Source organism: Mobula hypostoma, chromosome 18 (genome assembly GCF_963921235.1).
Source record: "Mobula hypostoma chromosome 18, sMobHyp1.1, whole genome shotgun sequence".
Classification (NCBI taxonomy): Eukaryota; Metazoa; Chordata; class Chondrichthyes; order Myliobatiformes; family Myliobatidae; genus Mobula; species Mobula hypostoma.
The window spans coordinates 1,199,442-1,219,065 of record NC_086114.1 but is presented as its reverse complement, the minus strand read 5'-3'; the positions used below and the strand labels follow the sequence as shown (position 1 = coordinate 1,219,065).

The following is a 19,624-nucleotide window of genomic DNA, read 5'->3' as shown; positions in this document are numbered from 1 at the left end:
ATAACAGATTAACTTGCTGGTTTAGTATTTCCAATTGCACCTCTTGTATACAACGTCATACTGTAACTAGACATGAGAAATGAAGGTCATCACACAAACTGCTTGGCAAAAAGGCACATTACACAGGACAAGTGGCCACACATATTCATATACTCCTATCTTTCTCAAACAGAATATGATTCACAAAGTGTGGCATTACTTAACCACTCTCCCTAGAAATCTACTTACATCTCCCCTCATCTCACCTGGTGATCCTAACCCAGATTAGGTCATAAAGAGAAGAACATAAATATCAGTAACAAAACTGCATCAAAATGTAGGATTTAACATAATGGGCTAACCTAGCACTAAATACGAGACAGTTAAATTGAAAGCGCGAGTGGGTGACCCACAATGAGAAAGTAGAACACTGCAGCACAGTTTCTATTTATGAAGATAAGAGATTTTTAAGAAAAGATGGGGGGGGGGGGAGAACATGTAGATTCAGGAACAGTGTGCAAGAGGGCCAAAGAATTATATACTTGATGAGAGGACAATGGGAAACATTGAACAAGGGATGTAAGTATTGGTCAATGGCTTAATCCCTCATCTCAAATTAGCTGCACCAATTGACTATACACCTGGAATTGGGGAGTTCAGTATCTGTGTTCTAGTTGTTAACTATTTTATTTTATTTAGAGATACAGCACGGAAAGGCTCTTTCAGCCCACTGAAGCACATTGCCCAGCAACCCGATTTAACTCCAGCCCAATCATGGGACAATTTATAAATGAACTCTGAACTCCGATGCTCCGAGCTGTAATATCATCTTGCTAACTGCTACACTATTGTAGCACCTTGTAACAAGTGTGTTATCCTCAAATTTGATCACTCCTCACCAAGTGTCTTACGTCGTCGTTAGGTCGCATCTGGAATTTCCAGTTGGCGTACGATTTCCCTCCATGCCGCTCTGTCCCGACACTTGTCCACAACATCCCTAGTCTTGTCCAGCCACGTTGTTCTTTGCCTCCCTCTTCCTTTCTTTCCCTCCATCTTTCCATATAGCAAGTCCAACAAAATGTTATCTCCACGTAACATGTCCACAATAAGCAACTTTTAACTTCATAATCTTCTCTAGCAGTATCCGTGGTCTATCAACTTCGGACAAAACCCTCTCATTTGAAACTTTCTTGCCCCAGCTGATCTTCAACATTCGTTGATAGCACCACGTTTCAAAAGCATTAATTAGTTTCATGTCATCCTTCTTCAGGGTCAATGTTTCTGATCCATACCTCAGCACTGACTATACGTAACACTCAAGGAAGCAGATTCTACTTTGGATGTCTACCTTCCGATTGCATAGATCTTTTAGCTTCATGAACTGGGTCTTAGCCATACCTATTCTCCTTCTGATCTCAACTCACATCTCCCATCATCTGTCAGACAACTGCCAAGATAGTCAAACTTTCACACCTGTTCAATGATACAGATTGGGGGACCGCTTCGTCGAGCACCTCTGCTCCATCCGCCACAACAGACAGGATCTCCCAGTAGCCACCCACTTCAACTCTGCTTCCCACTCCCATTCAGATATGTCCATACATGGCCCCCTCTACTGCCATGATGAGGCTAAACTCAGGTTGGAGGAGATACACCTCATATACCGTCTAGATAGTCTCCAGCCCCTTGGTATAAACACAGAATTCTCCAACTTTCGGTAATTCCCTCCCCTTCCCTTCCCCTATCCCTATCTCACTCTGCCCCCTCCCCCAGCTGCCTATCACCTCCTTCATGGTTCCGCCTCCTTCTACTTCCCATTGTGTTTTCCCCTATTCCTTCTTCACCTTTCCTGCCTATCACCTCCCCGCTTCCCCTCCCCCACCCCTTTATCTTTCCTCTTACTGGTTTTTCACCTGGTACCTACCAGCCTTCTCCTTCCCACCCTCCCCCCCACCTTCTTTATAGGGCCTCTGCCCCTTCCCTCTACAGTCCTGACGAAGGGTTCCGGCCCGAAACGTCAACTCATAGTTTCCACGGATGCTGCCCGACCTGCTGAGTTCCTCCAGCGTGTTGTGAGTGTTGCTTTGACCCCAGCATCTGCAGAGTATTTTGTACGATTTTGTGTTTACAATGTCTTGTCCATTCACTTGTAATGATACCATCATGAATGAGTCTTCAGTGTTTGTTTTGCTTACCACCATCGATTTTGTTTTCTTAGGGTTGATTTTTAGTCCGTATTCAAGGCTTTTCTTATTCACTTTATTCAGCATAATTTGCAGTTCGCATTCGCTGTCAGCTAACAACGCGAGTCTTACACTGGATGGAATAATTTACTTTAGACCAATGACAAAACACAATTACAAATTGTTGTTTTAGGGCAAACATCACTCATGCTGCAGCCACACTTTACTCAAACACTGCAAGCTCCAAGAGAAGCACAAGGTCAGATGGGCTCCAGCATGAAATCTGTGATGGAATCTTAAATTCATCACTGTCTCACTTGATATAATGGCTTCAATAAAATAACTTGTTACAAACTCTTTTCCTTGCCTAGACTCAATTCAAACAAGATATTTTTCTCATTCCCTGTATCCTTAACTTGGTAAATGTATTTACAATTTACAACAGATGGTCGACTAAACTTGCTGCCACAGAATCAAAATGTACCTCAAAGTCACAGCTCCCACCATTCCAATTTCCTCCTTGGCAACTCAATAAAGTCAGAATATTCGCCAATGGGAAATTGTCAAGTGCAATTCACATGCACCAAACTGACACTGGTGTACAGATTTTATATTTAGCACATTACATTATCCTCAGACTCACATACACAAGATCCAAACTCCACCAGGACTGAACCTCCAGCTTGTTTTTTTTAAGGTAAAGCAAACATTTCAGCAAATTCAATCTGTACAGAATATGTTAAACAGTGACTACAGGTAATGTAGGGGTCTGGATGATCTGGAACCTGATGTAATCATGACCAATACAAATCCAACCTAAGCCTGAGTACTAACTAAGGTACATGCAGGACTCTAGGCTTGGTGTTAACATTCCAAAATTTGTCCAAAAAGTTTATGGTTCTCATCTATCCCATATGCAAATAACTCCACATGTTTGTCTGAGGCAAACGTGGGAAAACATTCCCCAATTTTGAGTAACCTTTCATGTTTACTATACAGACGCTGCAGATAGGGGGACACACAAAACACTGCAGGTCAGGCAGTATCCGTGGAGAGGAATAGACAGTGAACATTCCAGGGTCTCAATGTGGTTTATATCACCATCGGAATATGGCACTGAGGCAAACTTGAAACAGGTGTCCACAGAAACAAAACTCTGGTCAAACTCTCACTAGCATTCTCTTACACCAACCATCAAACTTATCACTGAGCCAAACCTGGCTAAATAAAACACACAAGTCTGGTTCTGGTGGGTAGACCATCCTAATCGTCAAGAAAACTTGAATCGAATTCCCAGGAAACACCCCACTCACTCCCTTACTAAAATATCAGACCCTACCACCGACAACGTGAAATGAACACCCACAAATATCACCCTCCCGCCCGAGGTCACATCTCTCACCTGCTTACCAAACAAACGTCTCATGAAGCTGCGATCAGCTTTCAAGTGGTAGAAATTCCACTCAACTAGGATCAAAAGAAGAGGTCAGTACCACTCCATCCCAAATTAGATTATTAAAGCACACACTAATGTAGCACAGTATCAGCAACTTGTTCCAAAGTTCCCTGGACACACACTGTTCTCATCTGTGCAACAATGACTTCTCCCTTCAACAATCTAACTGAGCAAAGGACAAAAGATACACTTTTAATAGCACAAAACACTTATCAGCAACTTCAGCTATTCTGCTCATGAAGGAACCTTGGGACTTTGGAACAAATTGCCTTATTCTTCCACCCTGTACACAATGTGCCACGTTGTAATCGACGTTATTCATTGATATCGTCCATTATATTATGGGGTCAATCATATTTCGGGGTGTTCATAGGTTTGGTATTTGTAACCCAGGGATAGTCTGTAGCTGGAGACCGAGCACCGACCCCTATTGTACCCAAATGGACACAGTCAGACAAACCGAGGAGGATCTTCTAATTTCTCCATATTTTCAGTTCACCAGCTTCACACCAGTAGGCTACCCCCGACATCAAATCTGCCAGCTCCACACTAGTAGGCCGCTCCTGATATCAGGTGTGCCAGTTTTCTCAGCGAGAAAAGGTCTCTGTTTTCTCTGAGGGATTTCAACAGTTAGAAGATGCAGATGTTGTTCCTGGATCTGCAATGATTGAGAACTCCTTCCGAATGCACTGTTCTCTACTTTCTCCAAACTAATCCTAACCTCACCATCAAACCCGCAGATAAGAGAAGTAACACATACAAAATGCTGGTGGAACACAGCAGGGCAGACAGCATCCATTGGAAGAAGCACAGTCGACATTTTGGCAGGATCTCCCACTTGCCACACATTTTAATTCCACGTCCCACTCCCATTCTGATATGTCTATCCATGGCCTCCTCTACTGTCAAAATGAAGCCACACTCAGGTTGGAGGAACAATACCTTATATTCCGTCTGGGTAGCCTCCAACCTGACGGCATGAACGTTGACTTCTCTAACTTCCATTCCATTCCCCTTCTCCCGTTCTTACCCCATCCCTTATTTTTTTTTCCTTTTTTTTCTCTCTCTCTCTTCTTTCTCTCTCTGTCCCTCTCACAACAACTCCTTGCCTGCTCTCATCTTCCTCTGGCGCTCCCCTCCCCCTTTCTTTCTCCCTAGGCCTCCCGTTCCATGATCCTCTCCCTTCTCCAGCCTTGTATCCCTTTTGCCAATCACCTGTCCAGCTCTTAGCTCCATCCCTCCCCCTCCTGTCTTCTCCTATCATTTCGTATCTCCCCCTCCCCCTCTCAAATCTCTTACTATCTCTCCTTTCAGTTAGTCCTGATGAAGGGTCTCGGCCCGAAACGTCGACTGTGATTCTTCCTATGGATGCTGTCTGGCCTGCTGCGTTACACCAGCATTTTGTGTGTGTTGCTTGAATTTCCAGCATCTGTAGATTTCCTCATGTTTGCGAAGATAAGGGGAGTGCTGGAGTAGCTTAGTGGACTAACCTCTACCTTGCAGAGGCTCAGCAACAACTATCAGACACCTCCTCTTACTTACCCTTCAAACGGGACCCCACCAAGAAGCACCAGGCCATTCTTTTCTCGATATCTCTATTTCTATCTCTGGAGACAGCTTATCTACTGATGTCTATTATGAACCCACTGAATCTCACAGCTACCTGGACTATACCTTTCCCACCCTGTTACTTGTAAAAATGCCGTCCCCTTTAGTTCCTCCTTCTTTGCTCTCAGGACGAGACTTTTTAATTCCAGAACTAAGGAAATGTCCTCATTCTTCAAAGAAAGGGGCTTCCCTTCCTCCACCATCAACACTGCCCTCAACCACAGCTCTTCAATTTCATGCACATCTGCCCTCCCACCACCTCACCAGCAACAGGGTTCCTCTTGTCCTCACCTACCACCCCACCAGCCTCTGCGTCTGGCACATAATTCTCCAGAACATCCGGCATCTCCTTTGGGATCCCACCACCATCAACCACATCTTTCCTTCCTGTCACTTTTTGCTATCCATAATGATCACTCCCTAAGCAATTCCCTTGTCTATTCGTCTCTCCCCATGATCTCCCTCCTGGTACTTATCCTTGCAGGCAAAAGAAGTGCTACACCTGCCCCTACACCTCCTCCCTGACTACCATTAAGGGCCCCAAACAGTCCTTCCAGATGAGGCGACACTTCACCTGTGAGTCTGTTGGGGCTGTATCCAATGCTCCCAGTGTGACTTCCAGTTTATCAGTGATACCACTTCGCCAAGCACCAACTCTCCGTCTGTCAAAAAAACCTGGATCTCCCAGTGGCCACCCATTGTAATTCCACTCCCCATTCCTATTCCGACATGTCAGTCCATGGCGTCCTCTACCGTTGTGATGAGGCCACACTCAGGTTGGACCATAACACCATTAGACATAGGAGCAGAATTAGTCCACTTAGCCTGTCGAGTCTGCTCCGCCATTCAATCGTGGCTGATCCCTTTTCCCCTCTCCATGTCACCTTTGATGCTGTGTCCAATCAAGAACCACTCAAGCTCTGCCTTAAAGACACCTTAAATTACTATAAATTGCACATTGCACATTTAGATTTTTACTCACGTAAGTGAAGGATGGAAGTAATAAAGCCAATTCATTTCAATTCAACAACCTGGCCTCTACATCTGCCTGTGGTAAAGAACTTCACAGATTCACCATTTGGCTAAAGAAATTTCTCTGCATTTCTGTTTTAAATGGACGCCCCTCTATCCTGAGGCTGTGCCCTCGTGTCCTAGACTCCCCCACCATGGGAAACATCCTTTCCAAATTTACTCTGTCTAGCCCTTTCAACAATCAAAAGGTTTCAATGAGATCCCCCCTCATCCTCCTAAATTCCAGCGAGTACAGACCCAGAGTCATCAGATGTTCCTCATACGATAATCCTTTCATTCCCGGAATAATCCTTGTGAGCCTCCTCTGAACCCTCCTCAATGCCAGCACAACATTTCTTAGATGAGGAGCCCAAAACTGTTCACAATACTCAAGGTGAGGCCTCACCAGTGACTTAAAAGCCTCAGCATCACATCCCTGCTCTTGTATTCTAGATTCTTGAAATAAATGCTAACATTGCATTTTCCTTCCTCACCACCAACTCTACCTGCAAGTTAAACTTTAGGTTGTTCTGCACAAGGACTCCCAAGTCCCTCGGCATCTCAGATTTTTGGGTTTGCTCCCCACTTAGAAAATAGTCTGCTCACTTACAAACGTATTTCTACTACCAAAGTGCATGATCATGCATATTCCAACATTGTATTTCATTTGTCCAATCCCTAATCTGTCTAAGTCCTCTGCAGACTACCTGTTTCCTCAACATTAACTGCTCCTCCACCAATCTCCGTATCATCTGCAAACCTGGCAACAAATCCATCTATTCCATTATCTAAATCATTGATAATACAGCATGAAAAGAAATGGTCCCAACACCAACCCCTGCAAAACACCAATAATCACGGCCAGCCAACTAGAAAAAGATCCTTTTATTCCCACTCGCTGCCTCCTACCAATCAGCCAATGCTCTAACCATGCCAGTAACTTTCCTGTAATACCATGAGCTCTTAACTTGGTAAGCAGCACTGCCTTGTCAAAGGCCTTCTGAAACGCCAAATATCCAACATCCATTGGACCCCCTTTACCTATCCTACGTGTAATCTCCTCAAAGAATTCCAACAGGTTCATCAGGCAAGATTTTCCCTGAAGGAAACCATGCTGACTTTGTCCAATCTTGTCCTGTGTCTCCAACTACTGCATGACCTCCTCAACAATTGACTCCAACATCTTCCCAACCACTGAGGTCAAGCTAATGGGTCAATAATTTCCTTTCTGCTGCCTGCCTCCTTTCTTAAATAGTGAAGTAACATCTGCAATTTTCCAGTCCTCTGGCACCATGCCAGAGTCCAATTATTTTTGAAAGATCATTACTAATGCCTCCACAATCTCTACCGCTAGGGTACAGTTCATCTGGTCTGGGTGACCTATGCATCCTTAGGTCTTTCAGCTTTTTGTATGGTCATGCACTTTGGCGGAAGAAATAAACGGGCTGACTATTATCTAGATGGGGAGAGAATTCAAAATGCAGAGATGCAAAGGGTCTAGGGAGTCCTTGTGCAGGATACCCTAAAGGTTAACCTCCAGGTTGAGTCGGTGGTGCAGAAGGCGAATGCAATGTTGGCATTCATTTCTAGAGGTGTAGAATATAAGAGCAGGGATGTGATGTTGAGGCTCCATAAGGCACTTGCCAGACCACACTTGGGAGTATCGTGTGCTGTTTAGTGCTCCTTATTTTAGAAAGGATATACTGACATTGGAGAGAGTTCAGAGAAGGTTCACGAGAATGATTCCAGGAATGAAAGGGAGTGTCCAGCAGCTCTTGGGCTGCATTCCCTGGAGTTCAGGAGAATGACCAGGGATCTCACAGAAACATTCCAAATGTTAAAAGCTCTGAACAGATTAGGTATGGCAAAGTTATTTCTCATGGTAGGGGATTCTAAGACAAGAGGGCACGACTTCAGGATTGAAGAACGTCCATTTAAAACAGAGATGCCGAGAAATTACTTTGGTCAGAGGGTGGCAAATCTGTGAAATCTGTTGCCAAGAGTGGCTGTGGAGGCTATGTCATTGGGTGCATTTAAGGCAGATATAGATAGGCTCTTGATTAGCCAGGGCATCAAATGGTATGGGGAGAAAGCAAGGGAGCGGGGATGGCTGGAAGAATTGGTTCTTCCATGATTGAATGGCAGTGACTCGATGGGCTGAATGGCCTACATCTGCTCCTATATCTTATGGTCTTATAAATAAACTATGTGAAACAAACAACAAATGTCAATATTTGATAAGGGTTTCTAGAAAGGAGACGAGTGTAGTATCTGATTGCATAAACATTTACACAGCATTGCAGGTACATTGGTAAAACATTCAGTAAACAATGTCAATGACTTAGATAATGGAATTGATGGCTTTGTGGCAAAGTTTGCAGATGATACGAAGATAGGTGGAGGGGTAGGTAGTGCTGAGGAAGTAAAGTGATTACAGAAGGACTTAAACAAATTGGAAAAATGGCCAAAAAAGTGGTAGATGGAATACAGTGCAACACACTTCCTGCGGAAACGTCAACTGTACCCTTTTCTTAGATGCTGCCTGGCCTGCTGAGTTCCTCCAGCATTTTGCGTGTGTTGCTCAGGTTTCCTGCATCTGCAGAATTTCTCGTGTTTGAGATGGAATACAGTTTTGGGAAATGTATGACAATGCATTTTAGTAAAAGGATTAAAAATGCAGACTATTTTCTAAATGGGGAGAAAACTCAAATATCAGAGGTGCAAGGGGTCTTAGGAGTCCTCATGCAGGACTTCCAGAAGGTTAATTTACAGGTTAGCACTCTTAATTAAGGATGAGAGCAGGGCGATAGTGAGAGACGATATAAGATCTAAGGAGCAGAATGTTGAATCCATCTGGGTAGGAATAGTAACAGGAAAAAAATCACTGGTGGGACTTGTCTATCAGCCACCGGATAATGTCATTACAGTGGCACAGACAATAAACAGAGAAATATCTGAGACATCTGAACAGCAGTTATCATGGAGGACTTTAACTTGTACATAGACTGGGTGAATCAAGTCGGTCAAGGCAGTCTTGAAGAGGACTTCATAGAATGCATCCATGATGGCTTTCTTGAACAGCATGTTACTAAACCTACAAAGGAATGTGCTATTTTAGATCAGGTCCTGTGCAATGGGACAGGTAAAATTAGTGAGGGATCTTGTAGTTAGGGATCCTCTTGGGAAGAGTGATCACAGTATGATTGAATTTCTCATACAACTGGAGGGTGCAATAGTTCAATCTAAAACCAATGTATTATGCCTAAACAATGGAGACTACAATGGGATGAGGGAGGATTTGGCTAGTGTAGACTGGGAAGCAGGTTATATGGTGGAACGGTTGAGGAAGTGGAACACTTTCAAAGAGATTTTTCACTGTGCTCAACAAAAGTATATTCCAGTTAAAAGCAAGGATGCAAGGGTGGGGAAAGTCAGCCTTAAATAACTAAGGAAATAAGGGGAAGCATCAGATTAAAAGCTCGTGCATACAGAGTCGCCAAGAGTAGTGGGAAACTAGAAGATTGAGAAAACTTTAAAAATCAACAAAGTACCACTGAAATAAACTAGCAAGAATATAAAAACGGATAGTAAAAGTTTTTATAATTATATAAAGTGGAAAAGAGTGGCTGAAGTGAATGTAGGTCCCTTGGAGGATGAGAAGGGGAAATTGATATTGGGCAATTAGTAAGTGGCTGAGGCTTGAATGAGTACTTTGTGTTGGTCTTCAAGGTGGAGGACGCATCTAACATGCCAAAGAAAAATGTCATAGATGCGATGGCAGGCGAGGACCTAACACTAAAGAGGTATTGCTGAGCAAACTTGTGGCCTGAAGATGTATAAATGCCCTGGTCCTGATGGAATGCATCCCAGGGTACTGAAAGAAATGGCACAAGTCATAGTAGAGGCTTTGGTGATGATTTATCAAAATTCTCTGGATTCTGGGCAGGTCCCAGCAGATTGGAAGATGGGCGAATGTCACGCCACTATTCAAAAAAGGATGTTGGCAAAAGGCAGGTAACTATAGGCCAGTTAGTTTAACATCTGTTGTCGGGAAAATGCTTAAAGCTATCATTAAAGAAGAAATAGCAAGGCATCTGGAAAGAAATGGATCCATCAGGCAGACCCAGCATGGATTCAGCAAAGACAGGTCCTGTTTGACAAACTTACTGGAGTTCTTTGAGGATATAACCAGTGCAGTGGATAGAGGGGAACAGATGGATGTTATTTACTTGGATTTCCAGAAGGTGTTCAATAAGGTGCTACATTAAAGACTTATCTATAAGATAAGGATGCAAGAGTTGGGGCTGATATATTAGCATGGATAGAGGATTGGTTAACTAGTAGAAAGCAGAGAGTTGGGATACACGGGTGTATATCCGGTTGGCAATCAGTGGGGAGCGGTGTGCCACAGGGGTCAGTGCTGGGCCCGCAACTGTTCACAATATACAATAACAATCCAGAAGAGGGGACCGAGTGTAGTGTATCTAAGTTTGCTGACGATACCAAATTGAGTTCAAAAGCAAATTGTGCAGAAAATACGGAAAGCCTGCAGAGAGGTATAGATAGGCTAAGTGAGTGGGCAAAGGTCTGGCAGGTGGAGTACAATGTTGGTAAATAAGAGGTCATCCAATTTGGAAGGTAAAAAACTGTAGCATGCTACTGTGCAGAGGGACTTGGGGGTGCTTGTGCATGAATCACAAAAGGTTGGTTTGCAGGTGCAGCAGGCTATCAAGAAGGCAAATGGGATGTTGGCCTTCGTTGCTAGAGATTGAATTTAAGAGCAGGGAGGTTATGCTGCAACTGTGCAGGGTTGTGGTGAGGCTGCACCTGGAGTACTGCGTGTAGTCTGGTCTCCTTACTTGAGGAAGGATAAACTGGCTTTGGAGCAGAGGACATTCACCAAGTTGATTCTAGAGATGAGGGGGTTAGACTAGGAGGAGAGACTGAGTCGCCTGTAACTGCATGCGCTGGAATTCAGAAGGATGAAAGGAGATCTTATAGAAACATTTAAAATTATGAAAGGGATAGATAAGATAGAGGCAGGAAAGTTGTTTCCACTGTTGGGTGAGACTAGAACTAGGGGACATAGCCTCAAGATTCACGGGAATAGATTTAGGATGGAGATGTGGAAGAACTGCTTTTCCCAGAGAGTGGTGAATCTGTGGAATTCTCTGCTCAATGAAGCAGTGGAGACTACCTCAGTAAGTATATTTAAGAGAAGGTTAGATAGATTTTTGCACAGTAGGGGAAGTAAGGGTTATGGGGAAAATGCTGGTAGGTAGAGATGAGTCCATGGCCAGATCAGCCGTGAGCTTATTGATTGTTGGAGCAGGCTCATCGGGCCAGATGGCCTACTCCTGCTCCTATTTCTTATGTTGTGCTGAGTCTGTGGTAAAGAAGGCAAATGCAATGTTGGCATTCAGTTCAAGGGGAATAGTGTATTAAATCAAGGAGATAATGCTGAGGCTGTATAAGACACTAATCAGGCCTCACTTGGAGTATTGTCAAAAATTTTGGGTCCCATATCTCAAGAAAGATGTGTTGTCATTGGAGGGAGTCCAGAGGAGATTCATGAGGATAATTCCAGAAATGAAGGGGTTAACATATGAGGAACGTTTGGCAGCTATGGGTCTGTACTTACTGGACTCACTGGAATTTAGAAGAATGCCCGGGGGTGGGGCATGGGGGGTGGATCTAACTGAAACCTACCAAATGTGGAAAGGACTAGATAGGGTCAATGTGGAGAGGATGTTTCCCATGGTAGGAGTGTCCAGAACTGGAGGGACAGCCTCAAAATTGAGAGGCGACCCCTTAGAACAGAGGTAAGCAAGATCTTTTCAGCCAGAGAGTAATGAATCTATCGAATGCTCTGCCACAGACAGCTGTGGAGACCAAGACCATGGGTATATTTAAAGCGAAAACTGAGAGTTTCCTGATTGGTCGGGGCATCAAAAGTTCTGGTGAGAAGGCAGGTCTATGGGGTTGAGTGGGATCAGGGTTCAGCGTTCAGCCATAACGGAATGGCGGAGCAGACTCGATGGGCTGAATGGCCTAATTCTGCTCCTATGTCTTATGGCCATCTCCAACAAGCATGTGTAACCACTTATCTTTAACAGCCCTGGCAATACCATCATAGAGTTCCCCCACCAACAATGGCATGAGGTGGGGTTCACTTTTAATCAAAAACTTAATTTGACATGCCACATAAATAATCTCTTGAAAGTTCAAAGTAAATCTATTATCAAAGTACATATGTCACCATATACACCCTGAGATTAATTTTCTTATGGACATACTCAATAAATCTATAATAGAATAATAATCCTAATGAAACACTGCACCAACTGGGCAATGCAAAAGACAACAAAGACAACAGGAACAAGCCAGAGGTTCAACATTCTGCAGCGAGTGACTTATCTCCTGAAACTCAGTCGTTTCACTGTATACATGGCCTAACTGCAACTCCAACAACTCTCAAGAAGTTTGATATTATGCAGGACAAAGCAATTTCCTTGACTGGTTTCTCATCATAATGCCTAACAAGCCGCGAAACGAAAGACTGTGTGGCGCACCACTCCTCACACAGACAGTGGGTGGCCATTGACTCACAAAGAGTTCATCCACCCTTTGACAGGTTTTGTTCTTAGTCCTGCTGGGTGCCTACACACCCTCCTCCCTGGTTAACTGAAGTGCACCGGGGGTGTGCCGGTTGAGTTGCCAACAACTCGACCCGAGACGGGTAGTACTGGGCTACATGATACCAGTAGCAAGGCAAGGCCCTGACCTGACAGTAAATCAGGCGAGAAGACTGCAACTAGCGGGGCACTGTCTACGCCACCCCGAGCTACCTGCCAGCCTAGTCATCATATGGGAGCCCAAGCATGGGAGGATGAACCGTGGGCGTCCTCTCAAGGCTATGGCGTGGCTAATGTAGATGAACTGAACACTCTGATGAAGGAGAGGGAGAAGTGGAGAGTCCGTCATCGTGCCCGACGCCGGCCCCCTCGGCCTGACTCGACGCAGTAGTAGTAGTAGTGGTTAATCATCCTCCACTACCAGCTAGTGTCCTTGCTCACCTCGGCTATTCTGACAACACTTCTGCCCACGCGGCTACCTCCACCTACACACAGTGATCTCTACCAATAACATCAAGACTTCAAGAGCAGGGTACTCACAGCTTATTTCCCCATCCTGACTTCAAAGTACATCACTGTTCTTTGATAATCACTGGATCTATATTTCAGGACTCTCCGGATCTCAGCAATGCGAGGGCAGCTTCACCAGGAATGCTCACGGCCTCCTCCCGTCCACTTAAACATAATTAACAGACCTGCAATAAATGTTGGCCTTGCGTCTGATGTCCGAATCCCAAAATATAAACACAAGTAATTTTATGAGATAGGATACATAATCATTCATTGGAAACATTGCAAAGCACATTTCAGCATAAAGCTAAAACCAGCAATTTATATCAGAAAGTTATAAGCCAGGGAACTGGCTTATTAAAGCTGTACCTTTTAAAAAATATCAATGATAATTGCCCTTTGTGGCAAATTATAACTTAGCTCTCATTCAAGGTTACACTCCCATTTCTGCAAACTAATTTGCACTGATTATCACTCTCATCACTGAACAGAAAATTACCTGTAATTTGAATGGAATACAGAGAAAATTCATCACAGCCGATAACCCTATGGAGGATAAAGAAAAAGAGTCACTTCGAAGTTGCTGCCACAGGACTTCCTGCCCATGGACGACGCAGCATAAGTAACAACCCCCCTCCTACTGAGGAGGGGAGGTTCACAAGGATGATTCCAGGAATGAAAGGGTTATCATAAGAGGAATGTTTGATGGTTCTGGGTCTGTATTCGCTGGGATTCAGAAGGACAACGGGGAATCTCATTGAAACTTTCGAATGTTGAAAGGCCTAGACAGAGTAGATGTGGAAAGGATGTTTCCCACGGTGGGAGAGTCGAGGACAAGAGGACACAGCCTCAGGATAGAGGGGCGCCCTTTCAAAACAGAGGTGTGGAGAAATTTCTTTAGCCAAAGAGTACTGAAGATGTGGAATTTATTGCCACATGCAGCTGTGGAGGCCAGGTCGTTGGGTGTATTTAAGGCAGAGATTGATAGGTTCTTGACTGGACATGGCATCAAAGGTTACAGGGAGAAGGCCGTAAAAATAGGATCAGCCTTGACACTAAATGACGGAGCAGACTCGATGGACCAGATGGCCTAATTCCGCTCCTATGTCTTATGGTCTTATAAGCTATTCCCTCCAAGACAAACTCACATAGCCATGATCACTGTTGCAAAGTTCAATATCATGCAGTTCCCTGGATCAGCTAGGTACTGATAAAATACAGGTCAAATCCGAGCCACATACACAGTGAGAGTTCAAACACGTACGCATAATATTCATTGACATTATCAACAGCACAGTGGCTTGGGGGCGGAGTAGGAAGAGGAGGGTGGTAAGGAGAGGAGGGGGGAGGGAGAAAGATGCAGCACTATCTAGGCGGTTTAATGAGGTACCTACTGTGCCTAACTGAGCAAGTTAAAAGTGCGATATCATGTTGAAGTTTAATTATCATTCATTGTATATTGCTAAATGAACTATTGATCCTCTGGGGCCAAGGTGCAAAACACAGTACATATGGCTTCCAGACCGTTCGGGCTGACTGGAAGTGCACTGAAAGTGGTAAGCGTAAAGGAGTTGGGGGCTTGCTGTTCTGGTTAACAACGGATGGTGCAATCCAGGTCACATTACGATCAAGGAACGTGTTTGTAATGTGACCTGGATTGCACCATCCGTTGTTAACCAGAATAGCAAGCCCCCAACTCCTTTACGCTTACCACTTTCAGTGCACTTCCAGTCAGCCCGAACGGTTATTGACCGGATATTGAACCTTTTGCTGTTGGACACCGGCCAGATTCCACCAAGATACAACACTGGGCGTCATGGGAGGTTGTTCCTGCCTGTGGCCATCGAACTTTGCAGCTCCTCCCGTGGAGGGTCAGACACCCTGAGCCAATAGGCTGGTCCTGGACTTATTTCCATCTGGCATAGTTTGCATTTTGTTGTTTGATTGTTTGTGATTTTTGTATTGCTATATTTATGCTCTATTCTTGGTTGGGCGGCTGTAACAAAACCCAATTTCCCTCGGGATCAATAAAGTATATCTATCTATCTATACTCTCACAAGCACCCATTATAGTTACAAACCAGGACATACAATCACAAAATAGTATTAGCACTAGCCCCTGAGAGACATGGCCTAAAGAGTGACACGTTGACATAAAGTGTGAGGTGCATGTTTACGCAAGGCAATATAATGTTACTATCACTATTATAATAAAACAAGCAGTCATATAAATATGTGAAACAGCAGCAATAAAAGATTAAAGTTGACCAGTGTGTCTGTAAGTTGGGGAGTGTTGTGGGGGTAGTAACTCTCCCAAATGATTCCTTTATCTACAAGGCAATGGTTCACTATTGGATGAATTGCCTGGATAAGTAAAAGGGCAATAACATACCAGCTCAACACATCCAAGACAAAACAGTGAATTTTGGTTAATTGGTTCATCAGTTAAACGGGGCAACCACTTATTTGCCACAACTCTTAAAAGAACAAAAAAACTGAAAAAATAGCTGGGATCCCTTTCACTTATTTGGGACACTATGCCTCTTAATTAGGGCAGGAGAGAGTTTCTCTTTAGCATCAGTCATGTGCACTTCTGTGGCCATTAGACACAAAACTGCACTGAGAGTGAATAGTTTTTGAGAGGTATCAGTCGCATGTGTTTGCAGTTTGCGTACAAAAAGCAGTGATTTTTGTCACTGTCAGTTGATGAGAAATAAACAGTATGACAATTCAGAACAGTTCTGCTCACTGCGATTTCAAGCATTCAGGCTTTGGAGATGCAAGAAACAGCCAGGAGTGAACAGGAAACAATTTCATTACTTCAACAAGTTAGAAACCACAAAAAATTAAGATATCAACAATAATAGAAACATAGAAAATCTTCAGCACAATACAGGCTCTTCAGCCCACATTGCTGTGCCGAACATGTACTCACTTTAGAAATTACCTAGGGTTACCCATAGCCCTCTATTTTTCTAAGCTCCATGAGATAATCTTGAATGTTACAATGAAAATGAAGATCTGGAGGATGGAATAATTGAAAGCATTGTATGAAGGCAGTCTATGGGTGTCTGCACTGATTTTGTTCATTTATAACATGGCATGTACACTCCATTGATAAGCAATACATAGTTTTATGGTACTGTAGTAATATTGATACTGCTCTAATTTGTTCTGTATTTGTTATATAATATATAATTTGTTACTCAGTTAAACAGTAGTGTGTCTTTTTTTTATGCCTTTTTAACTATTTCCATGAAACTTCTATAACAGCTTAACTGGGCCCAAATGTACAGCTCCCAGTGTGTCCCAATTAACTGGAATCCACTGTACTTGACAATCACCTGCACACCATTTCTGTATTATGAATCGAGGACGCAATGCAGTTACTTATGCAGGCTTACTCAATGTACCTATTCCCGTCTCAATAACTTACAACTACCTGATACAGCAAAGAGCACGGCCACATACAACAATCCTGGCAGGTTCCTCTCCTGCCTAATCCACAGCCTATTTCACAACTTGAGAATGATGAGCTCCCAACACTGAGTCAGCTGATATAAACAGGAACCATTACTCATCTGTCATGACAAGACTGTTCCTCCCCACAACACCCGACAACCCTGTGATCTCAGTCTTGCAGGCTGAAGTCAGATCACCCTTAAGGAGGGTGAACCCTTAGCAAGGCATCAGGCCCTGACAGGCCCCTGGTCAAGTGCTAGAAACCTGTGCTGACCAACTGGCTGGAGTGTTCAGGGACATCTTCAACCTGCTTCAAGATGGCATCAATTGTACCAGTGCCCAAGAAGATCAGGGTGGCCCAACTCAATTATTACCATCTAGCAGCAATTACATCTATCACAACGAAGAGTTTGAGAGTTAGTTATGGATTGAAGCAACTCCTGACTCAGTAAGGACCTGGACCCATTTCATTTCACCAGTCACCACCATAGGTCTACAGCAGACACTATCGCACTGGCCCTCCATTCTGCTGTGGAGAACCAGGATGACGAGAATGCACATCAGACTGTTGTTAATTAATTTCAGCTTGGATTTCACACTGTCATTCCCTCAAAACATATCGTCAGGCTCCAAGGCCCAGGGCTCTACACTTCTCTCTTCAAGTGGATCCTCAACTTCCTCAATTAGAGTTCACGATTAGATCAAAAAATTAATCTCCTTCCCACTGACCATAAACAAATGAACATCTCAGCCTCTGTTCTACTCTCTCTATACCTAGGAATGGGTAGATAAGTGTCACTCAATTCCATTTACATTTCATCACTGTTGGCAGAATAACAGATGGTGAGATAGGTCATCTGATAGAGTGGTGTTGTGAAACCAACCTTACACTCAATGTCAGCAACACCAAGGAACGTGGACTTCAGGAAGGGAAAGTTGGGAAAACACATTGAGACGACAGAGGTGGTAAGGGTAAGCAACTTCAAGTTTCTGCCTGTCAAAATCTCAAAGGACCTAAACTGGACCCAACACATTGATGCAACCATGAAGAAGGCACATTAATATGTCTACTCTCTTGGAAATTTGGCATGTCATCAAAGATTCTAACAAACTTCCACAGACGTATAGTTGAAAGCATTCTGACTGCATTATGGGAACTCCAATGCACAGGAATGCAAGTGGCTACTGAGAGTGGCATGCCACGGAAGTGCCGTATTATTTATGTTAACTTTATTTGTCATGTTTAATGTACTACGCTACTCGTATAAACAGTGTATGTGTGTCCTGTGTGACATTTATACCCTGTGTGCACCTATAACAATGAAGTTCAACTCAATCCCGACTTGGAAATATATTGTTATTTCCTACCCAACACTGAAAACCCCAACAGAGCTGTGAGAATACTGCAACAAATACATCCAAGCTTGCAACTCACAATGTTTTCTCAAGAGCAACATATGCATACAAAAAAAAACGCAAAACTATTCTTGAGATTAAAACCCACGGTTTAGTACCTGCTTACAGAAATGTCAAAGGTTTACCATTTTTATGTTATTTTATCCATTAAGGCTACAAATGAATCATGAATTTTCATTTTAAATCTTTACAGGAGCTCCAAATGTTTCAGTCCAGTAAGCAGCACCTCTTACTACCGATTCCTTAATGAGGCATACATGATTTTGATAGATAGGCTTCTCAAATGAAATCAACACCTACCACACCAGAAAATAATTCACAAGATTATGTTTTGAAACTTAATTCAGATAGTTCACCCTCTGTCTAGTCCAATCCAAGATGGCCAGCTGCTGACCTATGTCAATCAGAGCATCTAATTTTACAAATGTCTGATTATTAAACCAGCCCAAGGCAGACCTCTACCCAATCTGGCCAGATGCTGACCTGCATCTGATTTTATAAAATTCTGATTACTAAACTCAGTGCTTAAACAATTTTCAAATTAACAAATACATTTTACTGCCAGTAAAAAAATAAACCAATTTTACATGCTTATACAAAGTATCACTGCACTGGAACATTAATACTTGCTCTCTGCCCTACCAAGAGACGCCAGGGTTTTTTGATTTGTATTAACATTTCCAGTACCTGCAGTATTTTCTTTTCGGAAAGCTCTAACAACACAGCAGCATTGCTGGAGTATTTATAATGTACATTTATTACATCAGTAAATGGTTGCACGTTCTGACAATGGCCTGAGAAGTTGACTGTTTATCATTCCACAAATGTTGCCTGACAGGCTGAGCCTTTTTTTCCAATATCATAAGTTTCTGCAACAGCTCCCCAAATTTGTTTGTCTTTCAATATAGTATTTGTCAGCTAATACCATGATTTAAATCAGGGCAATTTTGAAGCCGATCCACCTCCCATGAAACAGGGAGCTTTCTGAATAATTTAGTTTGGCAAAGGACTGCGAATGTCTTGACAAATCAGATCTGTGATACACAAGTTCAAAGTAAATTTATTATTAAAGTATATATATGTCACCATTTTCTTACTGTACAGCCGGGAGTCATTTTCTTGTCAGCATATTCAATAAATCCAACACCCATAATAGAATCAATAAAAGACCGCACCAAAAGTACAGAGTGTGCAAAAGACAACACTGTGCAAATGCAAAAGTAGTTTAAAAAATAATAATTATAATAAATGAATAAATAACTATGCAATAAATACATTGCGCGCAGATTTGCTCAACGATGGGGAGGGCTTTACCCGTGATGGACTGAGCTGTATCCACTACTTTCTGCTGGATTTTCCATTCA

General features: G+C 43.2%; 1 protein-coding gene across 4 annotated transcripts in view; it reads right to left on the bottom strand.

Moving 5' to 3' along the window:
- samd8 (sterile alpha motif domain containing 8) overlaps positions 1–19,624 on the bottom strand; it is an 83,643-nt gene that overhangs the window by 62,551 nt on the left and 1,468 nt on the right. Inside the window, exon 1 of one of the 4 annotated variants that reach the window (XM_063070296.1) lies at positions 17,574–17,915. The exons of 2 other annotated variants lie outside the window; for them this stretch is intronic. In XM_063070296.1, coding sequence (XP_062926366.1) covers positions 17,574–17,653 — 80 coding nt within the window. In that variant the 5' untranslated portion in view covers positions 17,654–17,915. Of the gene's footprint in view, positions 1–3,572; positions 3,653–17,573; positions 17,916–19,624 lie in introns of those variants that run through there. One more of the 4 variants, XM_063070293.1, reaches the window with a different exon arrangement.